At 42.4% G+C, this 20,936-nt stretch overlaps 1 protein-coding gene across 2 annotated transcripts in view; it reads left to right on the top strand.

Annotated features, from left to right (window-relative positions):
* The first annotated feature begins 499 nt into the window (after positions 1-499).
* The window catches only part of man2c1 (mannosidase, alpha, class 2C, member 1), a 42,799-nt gene continuing 22,362 nt past the window's right edge, over positions 500-20,936 (top strand). The window contains exons 1-15 of one of the 2 annotated variants that reach the window (XM_061969451.2): positions 500-695; positions 7,510-7,635; positions 7,705-7,828; positions 7,909-7,979; positions 8,611-8,788; positions 8,866-9,055; positions 14,644-14,750; positions 14,844-14,954; positions 15,046-15,138; positions 15,212-15,328; positions 15,404-15,499; positions 15,588-15,733; positions 15,941-16,064; positions 16,142-16,263; positions 16,341-16,426. In XM_061969451.2, coding sequence (XP_061825435.2) covers positions 595-695; positions 7,510-7,635; positions 7,705-7,828; positions 7,909-7,979; positions 8,611-8,788; positions 8,866-9,055; positions 14,644-14,750; positions 14,844-14,954; positions 15,046-15,138; positions 15,212-15,328; positions 15,404-15,499; positions 15,588-15,733; positions 15,941-16,064; positions 16,142-16,263; positions 16,341-16,426 — 1,792 coding nt within the window. In that variant the 5' untranslated portion in view covers positions 500-594. The remainder of the gene's footprint in view (positions 696-7,509; positions 7,636-7,704; positions 7,829-7,908; positions 7,980-8,610; positions 8,789-8,865; positions 9,056-14,643; positions 14,751-14,843; positions 14,955-15,045; positions 15,139-15,211; positions 15,329-15,403; positions 15,500-15,587; positions 15,734-15,940; positions 16,065-16,141; positions 16,264-16,340; positions 16,427-20,936) is intronic. The other variant, XM_061969452.2, reaches the window with a different exon arrangement.

The following is a 20,936-nucleotide window of genomic DNA, read 5'->3' as shown; positions in this document are numbered from 1 at the left end:
GAAGAAGAAGCACAAGAAGCAAAATAATAATAATAATACTGCAGGGGGCGCTAATGCACCAAATGATGGATGCCAAGCGCCATAAAACACAAAGAAGAAGAAGAAGCACAATAATAATAATAATACTGCAGGGGGCGCTAATGCACCAAATGATGGATGCCAAGCGCCATAAAACACAAAGAAGAAGAAGAAGCACAATAATAATAATAATACTGCAGGGGGCGCTAATGCACCAAATGATGGATGCCAAGCGCCATAAAACACAAAGAAGAAGCACAAGAGGCAAAATAATAATAATACTGCAGGGGGCGCTAATGCACCAGATGATGGATGCCAAGCGCCATAAAACACAAAGAAGAAGAAGAAGCACAAGAAGCATAATAATAATAATAATACTGTAGGGGGCGCTAATGCACCAAATGATGGATGCCAAGCGCCATAAAACACAAAGAAGAAGATAAAGACACGAATCTCTTTCTACTTCCGGGTAGGTATTTCTACTTCCGGGTGCGGAGTGAGTCAATATTGTTGTCAATTCTAACTTTACTTTTCACTTTTGCACCGGCAAACATTTGCCAAAGTTGCTTTTTTGCTATGTATCACCAACCTGTGTTGAAGAACAGGCGGACACTTTTGGAGAGAGCCGAGAAGTTCATTTCTGATGCTTACTTCACAGACTGCAACCTGCGAGGACGGTAACTTATGATTGATTGATTGAGACTTTTATTATTACCTTATTGACCTTTTTATTCCGATCTTACATTTGTGCCTATCATGTGGTTGGACTCTACTTCCCAACACTATTTAATAACAGTTGCTATGTTAAGCTAATTCAAACCGAGTCCACATTTGAATCATTCAAACATCTAGGTGTCCAAAGTTTGGCCCGAGGGCCATTTGCGGCTGATTGATTGATTGAAACTTTTATTAGTAGATTGCACAGTACAGTACATATTCCGTACATCCATCCATCCATTTCCTACCGCTTATTTCCTTTGGGGTCGCGGGGGGGCGCGCTGGAGCCTATCTCAGCTACAATCGGGCGGAAGGCGGCGTACACCCTGGACAAGTCGCCACCTCATCGATTGACCACTAAATGGTAACACCCCAATACGTTTTTACACTTGTTTAAGTCGTGGTCCACGTTAATCAATTCATGGCTCATTTTTATTTGGCCCACAACACATTCCATCTTTGAATTTTCAACCGCTTATCTCTTTCGGGGTTAAATAAAAACATCAAAGACTAAGAAAATTCTCATATACCGTATTTTCCGCACCATAAGGCGCCCTGGGTTATAAGCCGCGCCTTCAATGAACGGCATATTTCAAAACTTTGTCCACCTATAAGCCGCCCCGTGTTATAAGCCGCATCTAACTGCGCTAAAGGAATGTCAAAAAAACAGTCAGATAGGTCAGTCAAACTTTAATAATATATTAAAAACCAGCGTGATGTGGGCGCGCATGGAGTCGTATATCAACATGGACGGAGCTGCGTGAAAAAAGCCACCCGGCCTCTTCGCGTAAACTTCCCTTAACCACTCGCTCATCTTTTCTTCATCCATCCATCCCTTCGAGTTAGCTTTTATGATGACGCCGGCTGGAAAGGTCTCTTTTGGCAAGGTCTTCCTTTTGAATATCACCATGGGTGGAAGTTTCTGGCCATTAGCATGGCAAGCTAGAACCACAGTGAAGGATGACTTCTCATTCCCTGTGGTGCGAATATTCACCGTACGTGCTCCCGTTGTATCCACAGTGCGGTTCACAGGAATATCAAAAGTCAGTGGAACCTCGTCCATGTTGATAATGTTCTCTGGCCGGATCTTTTTTTCAGCTATCTTGTTTTTACAATATGCACGGAAAGTAGCCAGCTTTTCTTGAAAGTCTTTAGGCAGTTGCTGTGAAATAGTAGTCCGTGTGCGGATGGAGAGATTGCGTCTTTTCATGAACCGGAAACTTGTCGCTTAGTAGGAGCCATTTTGTGGTCTTTACAGATGTAAACACACAAAGGAAATGAAACGTAATATCCGCGCGCTTCTTCTTCTTCTTCTACGCGGGCGGGTGGTTGCTTACAGTAGAAGAAGAAGCGCTTCCTGTTCTATGGGGGCGGGTGCTTACCTTGGCGGTTGCTTGCGTAGAAGAAGAAGCACTTCCTCTTCTACGGGGAAAAAAGATGGTGGCTGTTTACCGTAGTTGCGAGACTGAAACTTTATGAAAATGAATCTTAATATTAATCCATATATAAAGCGCACCGGGTTATAAGCCGCACTGTCAGCTTTTGAGTAAATTTGTGGTTTTTAGGTGCGGCTAATAGTGCGGAAAATACGGTACTTGACAACCAAAATGGCCAACAACCTGTGTGTCTTACTGTATATCAGGTGTCTTACTGTATATCAGGTGTCAAACTCAGTTTCATTGAGGGCCACGTTGCGGTTTTGACTGCCCTCAGAAACAAAAAAAAAGAAACATACATGCATAAGGCATTAGCCGCATGATATTGTCACACAATTACCTATGCATTTAATTAGTAAATGTATATTATACCTACACTGTAAGAAAAAAAAAATTGTGGATTTTGTGGCCCAAAACAATTTCAGAATTTTACCATAAAATGTCCAGTAAAATGGTTTGATTGATTGATTGAAACTTTTATTAGTAGATTGCACAGTGCAGTACATATTCCCTACAATTGACCACTAAATGCCATCCATCCATCCATCTTCTTCCGCTTATCCGAGGTCGGGTCGCGGGGGCAGCAGCTTAAGCAGGGAAGCCCAGACTTCCCTCTCCCCAGCCACTTCGTCCAGCTCCTCCCGGGGGATCCTGAGGCGTTCCCAGGCCAGCCGGGAGAGATAGTCTTCCCAACGTGTCCTGGGTCTTCCCCGTGGCCTCCTACCGGTCGGACGTGCCCGAAACACCTTCCTAGGGAGGCGTTCGGGTGGCATCCTGACCAGATGCCCGAACCACCTCATCTGGCTCCTCTCGATGTGGAGGAGCAGCGGCTTTACTTTGAGCTCCCCCCGGATGACAGAGCTTCTCACCCTATCTCTAAGGGAGAGCCCCGCCACTCGGCGGAGGAAACTCATTTCGGCCGCTTGTACCCGTGATCTTGTCCTTTCGGTCATGACCCAAAGCTCATGACCATAGGTGAGGATGGGAACGTAGATCGTCCGGTAAATCGAAAGCTTTGCCTTCCGGCTCAGCTCCTTCTTCACCACAACGGATCGATACAGCGTCCGCATTACTGAAGACGCCGCACCGATCCGCCTGTCGATCTCACGATCCACTCTTCCCCCACTCGTGAACAAGACTCCGAGGTACTTGAACTCCTCCACTTGGGGCAAGATCTCCTCCCCAACCCGGAGATGGCACTCGGACTTGGAGGTGCTGATTCCCATCCCAGTCGCTTCACACTCGGCTGCGAACCGATCCAGTGAGAGCTGAAGATATTGGCCGGAGGAAGCCATCAGGACCACATCATCTGCAAATAGCAGTGACCTAATCCTGCAGCCACCAAACCAGATCCCCTCAACGCCCTGACTGCGCCTAGAAATTCTGTCCATAAAAGTTATGAACAGAATCGGTGATAAAGGGCAGCCTTGGCGGAGTCCAACCCTCACTGGAAACGTGTCCGACTTACTGCCGGCAATGCGGACCAAGCTCTGACACTGATCATACAGGGAGCGAACTGCCACAATAAGACAGTCCGTTACCCCATACTCTCTGAGCACTCCCCACAGGACTTCCCGGGGTACACGGTCGAATGCCTTCTCCAAGTCCACAAAGCACATGTAGACTGGTTGGGCAAACTCCCATGCACCCTCAAGGACCCTGCCGGAAGTATAGAGCTGGTCCACAGTTCCACGACCAGGACGAAAACCACACTGTTCCTCCTGAATCCGAGGTTCGACTATCCGGCGTAGCCTCCTCTCCAGTACACCTGAATAGACCTTACCGGGAAGGCTGAGGACCACTAAATGGTAACACCCCAATAAGTTTTTCACACTTGTTTAAGTCGGGGTCCACTTAAATAAATTCATGGTACAAATATATACTATCATCATAATACAGTCATCACACAAGATAATCATCAGAGTATATACATTGAATTATTTACATTATTTACAATCCAGGGTGTGGGGTATGGAGGGGGGGTTAGGTTTGGTTGATATCAACACTTCAGTCATCAACAATTGCATCTTCAGAGAAATGGACATTGAAACAGTGTAGGTGTGACTTGGTAGGATATGTACAGCAAGTAGTGGACATAGAGAGAGAGATCAGAAAGCATAAGAAAAAGTGTCTACATTTGATTATTTACATTTGATTATTTACAATCCGAAGAGGTATGGTGAGGAAGGGAGGGTGTTAGTTTAGGGTTGAAGTTGCCTGGAGGTGTTCTTTTTGTCCGGTTTTGAAGGAGGATAGAGATGCACTTTCTTTTACACCTGTTGGGAGTGCATTCCATATTGATGTGGCATAGAAAGAGAATGAGTTAAGACCTTTGTTAGATGGGAATCTGGGTTTAACGTGGTTAGTGTAGCTCCCCCTGGTGTTGTGGTTATGGTGGTCATTTACGTTAAGGAAGTAGTTTGACATGTACTTCGGTATCAGGGAGGTGTAGCGGATTTTATAGACTAGGCTCAGTGCAAGTTGTTTTACTCTGTCCTCCACCCTGAACCAGCCCACTTTGGAGAAGTGGGTAGGAGTGAGTTGGGATCTGGGGTGGAGGTCTAGAAGTAATCTGACTAGCTTGTTCTGGGATGTTTGGGGTCTAGATTTGAGGGTTTTGGAGGTGCTAGGGTACCAGGAGGTGCATGCGTAATGGAAAAAGGGTTGAATGAGAGTTCCCGCTAGAATCTTCAAGGTGCTTTTGTTGACCAGAGAGGAGATTCTGTAGAGAAATCTTGTTGGTTGGTTGACCTTTCTGATTACCTTGGTTGACATTTTATCACAGGAAAGATTAGCCTCGAGAATGGAACCTAGGTAGGTGACCTCATCTTTCCTGGTGATAACAATGTCACCCACTTTTATAGTGAAGTCAATGACTTTCTTAAGGTTGGTCACATTCTATTTTACTGTAAAATTCTGGTGATTGAGCTGCCAGTTGTTTGTTTGTTTTTTTGCATTAAAAATATGGTTGCTGTTTTCACAGTGTATTACTGTAAATGTAAAAATGGTACCAGTTTTTTTCATATGGTAGGATTCTCAAGACCGAGCTGTTTAAAAAAATAAATACAAATATTGTCATGTTTGCAGTGTACCATTTGATGGATAACTTGCTTTGAAATCATAAGGCTAAGTAGATATTTATGTATGTGTTTACCCCAAAAATGTTTCGTATGTATGATAATATAATATCTGTTGCATTATAAGATAGATAATGTTTAAAATATATATAACTGCATGCAGTGCATGTCTTTTTTTCTGTCAAAACAGAAAAAGAAAGAAAGATAAAGTACTTAATTGATGCATATTATTTCCAAGCTTTCACGGGCCATTCAAAATGATGTGGCGGGCCAGATCTGGCCCCCGGGCCTTGAGTTTGACACCTGTGCTGTATATGGTCTTTAATCATTTCCGTGCATCCTGTCATGATAAGCATGTCTATACATTTGTTGCAAAATATGTAAGCTAAGACCTCAAAAAGGTTGTAGTTGTGGAATAATAATTTTTGTAAAAAACAACAACAAATTAAATATCTCAAGTGTGTTAAATTATATTTTACACTAATTTGCTTCAAATCGTGTAACACAAAGATAGGTATAGATGTGGATGTTTTGTTCAGTTAGTTTAGCATATATTAATTGACCTACACTGTATTGGTTTTAGTAACTTTACTGTACAAAATGTATCAACGTGGCCCCTTCAATTTTTATGTAAGCGGCCCTTGCTTAAAACATTTTGCACACCCCTGATCTAGGATATTCCTCTCCGAATAAACCATTATAAATGTTTTGCTTTGCTACACTGCAGTGACGTGCAGTCACTAGAGGCAGGTGAGGCGGGGCCTCACCTGCCATCATGGAAAGAAAAAAAATGTTAAAAGAAAAAAAAAAAATTTAATTGTTATATGTATCCAGTGATTATACTATAAAGTTATTTTCCATTTAACTTCACCAGTTTTAGATTATTTTTATTCAAAATTGCTGAATTTTCACATTTGCCGTTCAAATACTGAGAAGAGACGGTGCGGGGATCAGCAGCCAGTTGAGGCACGTCACTCAGTGCCTCAACATGGATTCCGGACTCGGCTAACTGCTGACCTGCTGTGCAGTGAGACTGTATTGCTATATGAACTATATTATACATTTCCATAGTTTAGTTAGCTGAGGTATATAATGTACAGTGTATTTTGTCAACAACTGTATGTGTGTAAAGTATTTCTTGTGCTGAGCGATCATAAAACGGCTGCAAAAGACGCACTGGCTGAGGCTCGCCTCCTGCACCCCCGCCGTAGAATTGTTATATCAACTAAAGCCCACACTTAAACTTTCCACGTGCAAGATTGAATCTATTTAAAAAAATTATTTCATAAGAAGCCAAAAAGTGCAAAAACAATAATGTTGGTGTTGGAGGAGTTGTGAATGACTGCAGGGACACAACATTAGATACACCTGCAGACTGCAGGTGTATCTAATTCACAACTCCTCCAACACGAACATTATTGTTTTTGCACTTTTTGGCTTCTTATTAAATAACTTTTGTAACCTATTTTCATGGGCTTTCCTCTTTGTGATGTTAAGTTCCTGTTATGCGCTGTTATACAGTATATGCCTTGAGCTCTTATTTTGAAGGCGCTAAGAGCGGAAGTGATGACACGGAGTGGAGCGTAGGTTTTTGAAAGAAGGTAAATAAAGTGGTCCTCGTGTAAACTGGAGCCTCCGTGTTTGTTATTTTGTAGTTTCATACAGTATAGGCCACATTTATAAACTCTCGGTTACACTTTTTTAAATAGATTCAATCTTGCACGTGGAAAGTTTAAGTGAGGGCTTTAGTTGCGGCGCATGGACTTAATTTCTAAGTAAAGGTAAGACCATAATAACGTGTTTTTTATTAAATGTGCTTTTTTGTGTGCTACAGTATGTATGTGTAAAGTTAAAGTTAAGTTAAAGTAGCAATGATTGTCACACACACACTAGATGTAATGAAATTTGTCCTCTGCATTTGACCCATCCCCTTGATCACCCCCTGGGAGGTGAGGGGAGCAGTGGGCAGCAGCGGCGCCGCGCCCGGGAATCATTTTTGGTGATTTAACCCCCAATTCCAAGCCTTGATGCTGAGTGCCAAGCAGGGAAGAATGCTGGTATGAGCTTTTAAACATAACCCGTTAACTGCTGCCAATCAAATGGTGAATAAGATACTCTTTAGGGTTCATATGTTTGTAAATCTGACTGTGATGAAGTCAGTGCCTCACCAGCCATCAACCTCACCGCACGTCACTGCTACACTGTGTTGCTTCTTGCATTAACTATACATAAAAACAGTAGGGTTTTATCTTTTCATAAAGGCTGTATGGAGAATCTCACCCACTGGAATCCCTCAGCCAATTTATGTCTCCTAAACGGATAACATTGATGGAAGCTCAAACACAGAGTTTTACACCTTACAATGTTGGCGATACCTTTGGACCAACGTAAGTATTTTGGTCACCCTTGTTCTAAAAAGTGGCGTGTTTTGTTATTAACACATACGTTTATTTTAGATGGTGGACTTGTTGGTTTAAAGCAACCCTGAACATTCCAGAATGCTGGAGAGGTAAAGAGGTTCATGTTCTGTGGGAAAGTGATGGAGAGGCGATGGTTTGGAGGGATGGACAAGCAGTTCAGGTAAAGAAACCATGTTTTATTTCATTTAGATTCGTTATTCAAACCACTTTAAGATGAATTTCCTGTCTTGATTTATCCAGGGTTTGACTAAAGAAGGTGAAAAGACGAGTTACATTTTGTCTGACTGCCTCACAGACAAAGAACCGCACAGGTCTGTCACCAGTGCGCCTGCTTAAGTTGTTCATGCAAAAATATTGAAATATACAGTATATATTTACTTAATAGGGCTGTCAAAAATAACAAGTTAACTCGTGAATAATCACAAAAAAAATGATTGCATTAATCATTTATATACACAGATTAATCACACAATTTTTTTTTGTCTGCACATACTTCTTTATTTTAACCGCGGATTGTTACCTGAAAGGTGGCACGGTGTGCAAATGTTGGGCAAATAAATGATTTGTATTCAAGTAAAACACTTCATAAAGGTTTATGGATGGCATTTTGGCCATAAAATTGCATTTGGGTCCAATATATGACACTTATTTTAAGTGAATTGAAATTTTTCAAGAGAGTAATAACCTCTGATTAATCATGATTGGTTTTCATATTCGTAATTATTGAGGATAATATGGTTATGTATGGTAAAACAGTGGTGCTTGTGGGTAGCGTGTCTGCCTCACAGCCAGGTGATTCTGGGTTTGAATCTGTCTCGGAACCTTTGTGTGGACTTTGCATGATCTCCTGGGTTTCATTCCAGAGTCCTAAAACATGCACGTTAGATTAATTGTCCACATTTGTGTGTGATTGTCTACATGTGACACCTTATATTCCTTTAGTGTTACCATCTATGTGGAGATGGCCTGTAATGGACTCTTTGGAGCCGGTAACGGGTCAATGATCGCACCTCCAGACCCAAACAGGAAGTTTTCTGTGCAAAAAGCAGAGCTTGTGATCTTCAACCGGGAAGTCAGGGAGCTGATGACTGATTTTGAGATGCTGATTGACATTGTCAAGGTACAGTACCTGAAAACAATCTGCCTTTTAAAAAGAAAAAGGTAACCTCTTCTGGGTTGTTCTCTCTTCCATTGTAGGAACTTGGCGAGGGCGAGCAGCGAAGCTACCAGGCTCTGTTCACCGTCAATGAGATGGTGAACGTGAGCGACCCCACTGACCCCAGCTCTTTCTCTGGAGCACGCAGTTTGGCTCAGAAGTTTTTTAGCCAACATAACGGACAAAGCCAGCACACTGTCCACGCCATGGGCCACTGCCACATTGACTCAGGTCTCACATTTTTATCACAATAGAGTACTGATTAACCCCAAACTTAAAATACGCTATCTGAGACGGATGGAACTTAGTATTTGAAGGTGTGCTACCTAATACGATTAACAATTCCTTCATTCCACAGCTTTATCCTGATTGCACCGCTCATTTAAGTATCTGGGATGAAAGGTCGCATATGTATATCATTTTAGTCAAACCTATTTCTGGGGCTGAGGTTGCTGAGGTAGTTAAAAAGCTCCTCGGTGGCAAGGCTCCGGGGGTAGATGAGATCCGCCCGGAGTTCCTTAAGGCTCTGGATGCTGTGGGGCTGTCTTGGTTGACAAGACTCTGCAGCATCGCGTGGACATCGGGGGCGGTACCACTGGATTGGCAGACCGGGGTGGTGGTTCCTCTCTTTAAGAAGGGGAACCGGAGGGTGTGTTCTAACTATCGTGGGATCACACTCCTCAGCCTTCCCGGTAAGGTCTATTCAGGTGTACTGGAGAGGAGGCTACGCCGGATAGTCGAACCTCGGATTCAGGAGGAACAGTGTGGTTTTCGTCCTGGTCGTGGAACTGCGGACCAGCTCTATACTCTCGGCAGGGTCCTTGAGGGTGCATGGGAGTTTGCCCAACCAGTCTACATGTGTTTTGTGGACTTGGAGAAGGCATTCGACCGTGTCCCTCGGGAAGTCCTGTGGGGAGTGCTCAGAGAGTATGGGGTATCGGACTGTCTGATTGTGGCAGTCCGCTCCCTGTATGATCAGTGCCAGAGCTTGGTCCGCATTGCCGGTAGTAAGTCGGACACGTTTCCAGTGAGGGTTGGACTCCGCCAAGGCTGCCCTTTGTCACCGATTCTGTTCATAACTTTTATGGACAGAATTTCTAGGCGCAGTCAAGGCGTTGAGGGGATCTGGTTTGGTGTGGTCCTGATGGCTTCATCTGGCCAGGATCTTCAGCTCTCACTGGATCGGTTCGCAGCTGAGTGTGAAGCGACTGGGATGAGAATCAGCACCTCCAAGTCCGAGTCCATGGTTCTCGCCCGGAAAAGGGTGGAGTGCCATCTCCGGGTTGGGGAGGAGATCTTGCCCCAAGTGGAGGAGTTCAAGTACCTCGGAGACTTGTTCACGAGTGAGGGAAGAGTGAATCGTGAGATCGACAGGCGGATCGGTGCGGCGTCTTCAGTAATGCGGACGCTGTATCGGTCCGTTGTGGTGAATAAGGAGCTGAGCCGGAAGGCAAAGCTCTCAATTTACCGGTCGATCTACGTTCCCATCCTCACCTATGGTCATGAGCTTTGGGTTATGACCGAAAGGACAAGATCACGGGTACAAGCGGCCGAAATGAGTTTCCTCCGCCGGGTAGCGGGGCTCTCCCTTAGAGATAGGGTGAGAAGCTCTGCAATCCGGGAGGAGCTCAAAGTAAAGCCGCTGCTCCTCCACATCGAGAGGAGCCAGATGAGGTGGTTTGGGCATCTGGTCAGGATGCCACCCGAACGCCTCCCTAGGGAGGTGTTTAGGGCACGTCCGACCGGTAGGAGGCCGCGGGGAAGACCCAGGACACGCTGGGAAGACTATGTCTCCCGGCTGGCCTGGGAACGCCTCGGGGTCCCCCGGGAGGAGCTGGATGAAGTGGCTGGGGAGAGGGAAGTCTGGGCTTCCCTGCTTAGACTGCTGCCCCCGTGACCCGACCTCGGATAAGCGGAAGAAGATGGATGGATGGATGGATGGATGGATTTAGTCAAACCTTGTATCTAACAGTGTTCTCATGATTCTTGCTTGCAAGTAAAACAGCACTTTTTATTTTGCCCATTATCCATAATTCCTATGTGAGACAAGAACCCATGTATTTCCCTTTTTGTGCATTCTAAATAGTGGAAAAACTGCTAGTACAAGGCATTTAACAATGCACTCCAAAAACATCCAAAAACTTAAAACTCCACATGCAGTAAGTACTGTATGTTATGAGTAACATGTACATTAATGATAAAATGTACAAAACCCAAAACCAGTGAAGTTGGCACGTTGTGTAAATAAATGATAAATGATAAATGGGTTGTACTTGTATAGCGCTTTTCTACCTTCAAGGTACTCAAAGCGCTTTGACACTACTTCCACATTTACCCATTCACACACACATTCACACACTGATGGAGGGAGCTGCCATGCAAGGCGCTAACCAGCACCCATCAGGAGCAAGGGTGAAGTGTCTTGCTCAGGACACAACGGACATGACGAGGTTGGTACTAGGTGGGGATTGAACCAGGGACCCTCGGGTTGCGCACGGCTACTCTCCCACTGCGCCACGCAGTGGGAGAGTAGTAAATAAAAACAGAATACAATGATTTGCAAATCCTTTTCAACTTATATTCAATTGAATAGACTACAAAGACAAGATATTTAATGTTCGAACTGAGAAACTTATTTTTTTTTGCAAATAATCATTAACTTAGAATTTAATGGCAGCAACACATTGCAAAAAAAGTTGGCACAGGGGAATTTTTACCACTGTGTTACATGGCCTTTCCTTTTAACAACACTCAGTAAACGTTTGGGAACTAAGGAGACACATTTTTGAAGCTTTTCAGGTGGAATTCTTTCCCATTCTTGCTTGATGTACAGCCTAAGTTGTTCAACAGTCTGCATTGTGGCATTTTAGGCTTCCTATAGCGCAACACATTTTCAATGGCAGACAGGTCTGAACTAGTCTAGGCCAGTCCAGTACCCGCACTATTTTACTATGAAGCCACGCTGTTGTAACACACAGCATTGTCTTGCTGAAATAAGCAGGGGCGTCCATGATAACGTTGCTTGGATGGCAACATATGTTGCTCCAAAAGCTGTATGTACCTTTCAGCATTAATGGTGCCTTCACACATGTGTAAGTTACCCATGCCTTGGGCACTAATACACCCCCATACCATCACACATGCTGCCTTTTAAACTTTGCGCCTATAACAATCAGAGCACAGAGCAACAAACGCTACCTCCGTCAACAATACCTCCAGTGAAGATAGTAAGTAGCTTCTGTGTTTGCTAACCCTAAGGGCAGACTTTGTAAAATGTCTATTTATTTACTGTGAATAGACATGTAAATAAAGCGTTGTTGGCAGTTTTTGGATGGTTTTTAGAGCGCTTTATAGGCAGAGTAGATGAATCCCAATTGCTTTGCATTGTTAGCTGACTCGTACTAGAAGTTTTTCAATCAGAACTCGCATAAAAGAGAAAGATGCATGTTCTGGTCTCACAAAAGGATTTTGGATAAAGGGCAACACTTAAAAAGTGAGGTTTTCTAAGAAAACAAGTTCACATTATATATTTGTATTAATCAGACAGTAGTAATCATATCAAGGAAAACAAGTTCTACCAGTGAGAGTCTATATTTTGCAAGCATGAAACATTTCCGCGAAAATATGCGTTTTTAAACATTAATTTTCGCAACAACCTCCATGTTTTTTTAATGAAATATCAATAAAAATACAATACAAAGACAATGTTAGTATTTTGGTTTCCTGTCCAAATTTTAACAAGCCCAGGAAGGTTTAAGATATAAGTAAGCTACAAGCTAGCAAGGTTGCGAGCTAAACGTAATAGGACGACCATGGCGAATATAATATGTTAATTGCACAGTTTTCAACTTCCACCCTTAGGAAGTCGGTCCATCAGGCAAACTTGCCAACCCTCCCGGATTTTCCGGGAGACTCCCGAAATTCAGCGCCTCTCCCGAAAACCTCCCGGGACAAATTTTCTCCCGAAAATCTCCCGAAATTCAGGCGGACTCAGGTCCTCATGGGTTTATTGTTAGGCAGTTTCATTAACGTCCTCCCAGCGCGGCAACAACACACAACAACAGCAGTCACGTTTTTGTATACCGTAAAGCAGTTCCTCTGCCGTAAACAGCAATGTTGTGACACTCTTAAACAGGACAATACTGCCATCTAGTGCATTTGATGAAAGCACTTTTGTGTGTGCCACACATCAATGCATCATCAGAGAGGGTGTTCAGCATGGTTAGAAAAATAGTGACAGAGAATAGAACAAGGATGGACAATTCAACCCTTAACTCAACAATGTGTAAACGGCCCTGTGATGAGGTGGCGACTTGTCCAGGGTGAACACCGCCTTCCGCCCAATTGTAGCTGAGATAGGCTCCAGCGCCCCCCGCGACCCCAAAGGGAATAAGCGGTAGAAAATGGATGGAACTCAACAATGAGTAGATGAGTGTTATGTGTGTGTGTATATGTGTAAATAAATGAACACTGAAATTCAAGTATTTATTATATATATATATATATATATATATATATATATATATATATATATATATATATATATAATAAAATAGATATATATACGTATATATATATATGTATATATATATACATATAATAGAATAAATATATATATATATGTATATATATATATATATATATACATATAATAAAATATATATATATATATATGTATATATATATATATATATACATATAATAGAATAAATATATATGTATATATATATATATATATATATATACATATAATAAAATATATATATATATATATATATGTATATATATATATATATATATCGCTAGAATTCACTGAACGTCAAGTATTTCTTATATATATATATATATATATATATACATATATATATATATATATATATATATATATATATATGAAATACTTGACTTGGTGAATTCTAGCTGTAAATATACTCCTCCCCTTTTAGCCACGCCCCCGTCCCACCCCGACCACGCCCACCCCCACTCGACCTGTGTTTAAGATTGATAAACCTGGCTTTGCGAAATTCCCAGATTTGCCGCAAGAATATAAATAATAGCACTCGAGGATAATGTTACTGGATCGAAGCACAAGGAACTGGTTCACATTCAGAAAACAAACAATACTCAGTAAAGTGATAATAATTTCATGAAATAGCCTATGCATGTTAATTTGATATTTATAATAGATATGAACTCAAACTTGAACTGCAAAATAAAGATGAACAGTTTGTCTTTTTGTGTATTTTCTGAACGATTTTTTACCGGTTATATGTATCGGTTTTAATAAAATATTTTAAATATGAAAACGATAAAGATTATAATAAATCTAAAGGTAAAATATAGTGTAGAAATGCACCCAATTACAGGAAATGCAGTCCTGATTTAAAAAATAAATAAATACAATTTGGGGTTTGCGTGGCAGCACTTATGGGGCGGTATAGCTCGGTTGGTGGAGCGGCCGTGCCAGCATCTTGAGGGTTGCAGGTTCGATCCCCGCTTCCACCATCCTAGTCACTGCCGTTGTGTCTTTGGGCAAGACACTTTACCCACCTGCTCCCAGTGCCACCCACACTGCTTTGAATGTAACTTAGATATTGGGTTTCACTATGTAAAGCGCTTTGAGTCACTTGAGAAAAAGCGCTATATAAATGTAATTCACTTCACTTCATTTAATGCTAATAGAAATGTTCCTCTTTTTCTTCAATGGGTGTTCACATCCCTGAAGTTGGCCATTATAAACCCACATATCTTGTAGCACTATATGGTCCTGGTTTATGTTTAATGTGATGCCCATTGTTGTTTGTATGTGTTTCATCTAGCTTGGCTGTGGCCTTATGAAGAAACTATTCGTAAGTGTGCCAGGAGTTGGGTGACGGTGATCCATCTCATGAAAAAGAACCCAGATTTTGTGTTTACATGTTCTCAGGTCAGTTCCTTAGCAAAGGCAGTGTTCAATACAAATAGTGCCTGCCAATCCAAGGAATTATTTATATTTTAAACCCATTTCCTGTCTGCCCAGGCCCAGCAGTTTGAGTGGGTTAAGTGCTGGTACCCAGGACTCTTCTCAGAGATTCAGCAATACGTTAAGGCTGGCCGGTTCATTCCAGTCGGAGGGACGTGGGTGGAGATGGTGAAAGCCTGATTTGTACAAATAAACAACATATTGCGATGTTTGGTATTTCTGTGCAGCAAATTATTTGCTCATTTATTTTGTCTGTCAGGATGGTAATCTACCCTCGGGAGAGTCCATGGTCAGGCAGTTCCTGGAGGGCCAGCTTTTTTTTCAGCAAGAGTTTGGGATGAGGTGTAAAGAAGTAGGTAGCTAACATCTTCAAAGTTTGATGCAAACGTTTGTGTGTTTGCATTACTTTTCTCAGTTTTGTTTAGTTCTGGCTTCCAGATACCTTTGGATACTCGGCCCAACTCCCTCAGATAATGCAGGGCTGCGGAATTTCCAATTTCTTAACACAGAAACTAAGTTGGAACCTCGTGAACACCTTCCCTGTAAGTAAAGGTTTGGGAATTGTGTAAAATAGAAAGTGCAAGCTAAAACATGTTTTAAAAATGTCTTTCTTAAAGCATAACACATTTTTTTGGGAAGGCCTCGACGGCTCCAAGGTCTTGACTCACTTCCCCCCTGGCAATTCCTATGAAACCAAAGGCAAGGTTGAAGATGTGAGTGTTGGTATTGAATTGTTTAGTCTAAGAAGAAACTGTTTACAAACTTCCCCAAGCTTACATTCTGTTTGTGTTCTTTCCACAGCTTGTAAAAACTGTAAAGCAAAACAAAGACAAGGGCAGGGCAAACCACAGCGTCATGTTGTTTGGCTTTGGTGACGGTGGTGGTGGTCCTACGCAGTTGATGCTGGACAGACTGAAGCGGGTCCAGGACACAGATGGCCTTCCTAAGTCAGTTCCTTTTTCCTGCATGTCACCAATTGAAGCCCACACCCTTTCAAAAATCAACTAGTCACCAGTCAAATGTGAATTTCGCTTGTTTTTTTTAACCACACTCATGCTGCTTTCATGCAAAAGGAAATGATTCACTTCAACTGATGTCGTCATTATTCTTTGGTATAATGTGTTTATATTAGTAACACTACTTGTCTGTTTTAGGATTCGAATGTCCTCTCCTGACACGTTTTTCTCTCAGCTTTGGGCTGACTCACATCTGCTGTGCACTTGGACAGGGGAGCTGTTCCTGGAGTTGCACAACGGCACGTACACCACACAGGCACAGGTCCAATAGTAAAACATGTTAAAGAAACATCACTTTTTTTTCCCCCACAATACTAATTTAGATCTTCTGCTTTTTAGATCAAGCGGGGAAACCGCCAGTGTGAGACACTCCTGCATGACATTGAGATAGCCAGCAGCTTGGCACTGTGTCAGGACACAACTTTTCAGTATCCTGTAGGGAGGCTGAGAGAACTCTGGAGGTCAGAGTTCAGTTGTTAAGCTTGGTGGCTTTTGTGCTTCGCAATGTCAAAGGTGAATGCTTACAATTCTCTTGCAGGCTTCTGCTACTAAACCAGTTCCATGATGTAATCCCAGGCAGCTGTATAGAGATGGTTGTAGACGATGCACTGAGATATTATGAAGGTAGAGATTTTTTTAAACTTTCATTCATAGCAAACCTGCCATGTTTCCCTAAACAGCATGCATACCTGCCAACTACTCCGGTTTTCCCGTAATTAGTACGGTTTTCATCAACCTATTCCGGGTTACGGTTGCAGTGATAAAAAATATGGTTTTTCATTAATTACATTTTTTTTTTTTTTTTTAAAGTTTTATTCACGAAATCGCGTAACAACAATGACAATCGACACTGCTTCCCGTAACTTCCTATCGAGCCATTCCGAATGCCATGCGCGAGGCTATTTATAGCACCGCTGCCAAGCACAAGGCACCTGTTGCCCATTGTTTCCAAACGAGCGAACGATCATGGAATAAGCCGGAGAAAAATCGCAAACGAGTCTTAAACCGAAAAGAAAACTGCAGTCATTCCGTGAAGAATATTCAAAAGCCTATCCGGGAATAATTATCCGTTCCAAAAAGGGTGAAAACTACGCGAATTGCACCTTGTGCAGACAAGATTTTTCGATCGGACACGGAGGAATTAGCGATGGAAAAGACCACGTTGGGACAAAAAAACACAAGTCTAATGCCGTTGCTAAATTTGGATTTTAGCCACAAAAAGGTAATGACACCAATGTTATCTATTGGAATTGTTTAGTACTGTTCTACTGTTAAAAGTGTTTATACTATTTATGCTTTCAAGTCCAAGTTGAAGAAATCTTGTTAAATGTTGACAGCATAACTACCAAAATACAGAAGTATGTCCTTAATATTTTTGCAGTGCTATTTCTGTTGAAAAGTTCAAATGATTACATTAGAGATGTGATGTGCCACTTTTCAAGTGTCTGATGGCTTAAATTCATTTTCATGAATTTTTCATATTTTGAATTCTTTTGAAAGGCTTACAAAAAAACTACATTTGAATTGTAATTCCATGCTATTGACAGGACTATTAATTTTAATGAAGTTAGCTTACCATGTTTACAGTATGATAATTGTGATAGAAATGTGAATTTTAGGCACAGAATATTTTTTACAATTGAACAAGGCAGTAGATTATACAAGCTTGGACAGAAAGTTAATAATGACACCAATTTTTTTTAATGGAATTGTTTAGTACTGTTTTACCATTTGTTCACTGTAAAAAGTGTTTATACTGTTTCTACTTTCAATTAACAAATTGAAGTTGAAGGTTGACAGGATAACTGGCATTAACTGTCAAAATAATTTCAAACTATTGAAGTTAGCTTACAGAATAAACATGTCAATCAACCCATATGATTTTTGCTGAAATATTTTTGTTTTGAAAAGTCACTGTGACTGATAGAAAAGTGATGGTTTTAGCAACATTTTAACCTGTCTGAATGCAATCAATCATTTTGCGTCGGGGGGCGAAGAACCCCCCACCAGGACTTTGTCCTGGACCTACCGGGGCCTGCGGCCCCTGGACCCTGGCTACTAGGTTTTTCTGATTTCAAAAGTTGGCAGGTATGAGCATGTAATAAGATGTCCATGCTGCTTGCTGTGAGGCACCTGCGGGGTCCTGGGCTGTGTGGGTCAGCCTCCTGGCCGTACCTATATCTCGGTTGCCTCCTGCATGGACTGGGGGGTCTTTAGGGCTGTGTCTGGGTCCTCTGCTTCTTCGACTGACAGCGCACACACACCTATAGGACTTTACTGGAATGGCCTACAGGGAGGCTTGGCGGGGGGATGAGGAAGCCTCTATGAGGCTCCAGTCCTCCTGACTTGTCCCCTGCTCGTCTATCCCTCAATTTTAACTGCATGTTAGACACTTAGGGTTTGGGGGGCTCGGCATGTGCCCCAATTTTAATTGCGTCATTAGTCCCCACCCGCATACATATCTCCCTCACGCTACAGCACACACATCAATAAAGACTGGAGGTCGGTGACCTCTTCATTTCAACTACAGAGTAGACACTCTGGAGGCCTTGTACACTCCCACATCACATGCACGGGTGGGATGGGGTTGGGGTGTGGCACGCCCTACATTGCCTCCTCGACCGGCACAGGCTCCGGGGACTGCGGTCTGGTGACCTGCCAACCCCGAGCAGGGACCTTGCTGAAGGTGTAAGGGTTTTGCTTCCTGTTGGGCGGGGCCCATGTCCGTCTGTTCCAGCTTTGCGCTGTGGGGTTTGTGGTGGTGGCTTGGAGCGGGGGAAGCACAGCCTTCTTATTTGGTGTGAGTGCTGTGGCTCAGTTTTTTGGGCAGCAAAGTTGGATTGGGAGTTGGAGTTTATTGTTGGGGGGGTGGTGCTGCTGTTGCTTCTTTGCGTGTTGGCGGTCTGTCTCTGGCTGGTCTCCAAGGTCTTGTCTGCATGTGGTTGTCGGTCGCGGTTTTTCAGTCATTTTGATTTGATTGGTGCCGGTTGTCAGGGTTTTGCAGCCGTCGTTTTTGCTACCGTTTGTTTGTGGTGGGGGCTGTTTGCTTCGGTGCAAAGGGGTGGTTGCTGTTGTGGCTTGTAGCGGCGTGTGCACGTGGTGGTTGTTAGGGCTGGCCGACTTGCTGGCATTTTTTTGTTTGTTGTCGTGTTGGTTGGCTTGTCGGGTGTCGGCCCGAGCCTGCTCTCGCACTCTGCTGCGCCGTCCTTCGTGCTCGATATCGTGCTGTCGTCTGGGTGTGGGCTTGTCCCTGGGGAGGGGAGGCGGGCGGTCAGACCCGTGGGAAGGGGGGAATGGATCGGCTGGTTCTCAGTGGACGGTGGGTTACAGAACTGGATAACTGCTCCGCCGGCTTATGTTTGGATTTGTTTGTTTATATATGTAAGTGCTGATGTTGTTGTTGTTAATTTACTCAACCAACCGGTACCAGGTGTTTATTTAAGGGGAGTTACGCATCAAGTTTTCACCATGCATCATACTTGCCAACCTTGAGACCTCCGATTTCGGGAGGTGGGGGGTGGGGGATGGGGGCGGGGCGGGGGCGTGGTTGGGGGGCGTGGTTAAGATATATATATATAGATATATATGTATGTGTGGGAAAAAAATCACAAGACTATTTCATCTCTACAGGCCTGTTTCATGAGGGGGGGTACCCTCAATCGTCAGGAGATTTTTATATATATATTTATATATATATATTTTATATATATATATATATATATAGATATATATATATATATATATATATATATATAAGAACTACTTGACTTTCAGTGAATTCTAGCTATATATATATATATATATATATATATATATATATATATATATTTTATTACATATATATATATATATATATATATATATATATATATATATAAATACTTGAATTTCAGTGTTCATTTATTTACACATATACACACACTTAACACTCATCTACTCATTGTTGAGTTAAGGGTTGAATTGGCCATCCTTGTTCTATTCTCTGTCACTATTTCAGAACACACACATTATACAAATATACATTATAAAATCAATAAGAAAACGGGAGCTCTAATTTGGGAGTCTGAATTAGGATCAGAAGTTCCTATATAAACATTGCGCACTCACGTCGCCTTTTTGTATTGATTACTGCAGCTGTGCACTGGATTCATTCACAAATACAAACTACAACTCACAAACACTTTAGAGTTAGGCTCCACCATCAGAATGTGTACTTAAACTTATAAAGATCACATGGATATTATTCAGTGAGTTGATTCACCAAAACTAACCTGTTATACAGGAGGAAAAAGCACACAGGACGTTTCAATTGTTCACAGACTGGTCGCTCTCATCAGAATGACAAGACACTTCCGGTTTGCAGGTGATAGCATTCAATTGGGAAGAAACGCCCTACTGCCCCCTACTGACCAATGTGAATACTGATAAATGTGTAATGACAGCTCCAAAAACGAATTCAAACCACAAAATAAAATAAATAAATCAACACAAAAATGTGACACATTATGGGTGGGTCACATATGCATGTACAGTAGATGGCAGTATTGTCCTGTTTAAAAGTGTCACAACATTGCTGTTTACGGCAATGTTGTGAACAGGCTGTCAACACGTCACTCAGGTCCGCATGGAGCTGAAGGGGGCGTGGCCTCCAGCTCCGCCTGAATTTTCGGGAGATTTTCGGGAGAAAATTTGTCCCGGGAGGTTTTCGGGAGAGGCGCTGAATTTCGGGAGTCTCCCGGAAAATCCGGGAGGGTTGGCAAGTATGCCATGCATATAGGTAATGTTTGTAATGTTTTATTACAAAAAAATTGACTTGTCGAAAGAATAAAGCACCATCTTTTCTAAAGCCAAACCCGAGGTTTTGGCCACTACAAAATGGGCTGTTTATAAGAAAAATAAAAACGGAGGCGTTTGTGTTTCCTGTTTACAGACAATGCCCTCACTCACTGAAATTGTTTTTCCTTGAGTTCATCTCCATCTATAGACGCTTCCTGCTGTTAAGAGGTCCCAGTCTTTACTCAACTGTCCAGCTTGATAGAAACATGGCTACTCACAGCTTTCGCACGCAAGGGAGACACAGTAGGCGTTTGTTGACTCACCAGACGATTAATGAAGGCACAGCGTTTAAAGAAGA

Source organism: Nerophis lumbriciformis, linkage group LG10 (genome assembly GCF_033978685.3).
Source record: "Nerophis lumbriciformis linkage group LG10, RoL_Nlum_v2.1, whole genome shotgun sequence".
Classification (NCBI taxonomy): domain Eukaryota; kingdom Metazoa; phylum Chordata; class Actinopteri; order Syngnathiformes; family Syngnathidae; genus Nerophis; species Nerophis lumbriciformis.
The sequence above is the reverse complement of the archived record's forward strand: the minus strand, read 5'-3'. Positions and strand labels throughout refer to the sequence as shown.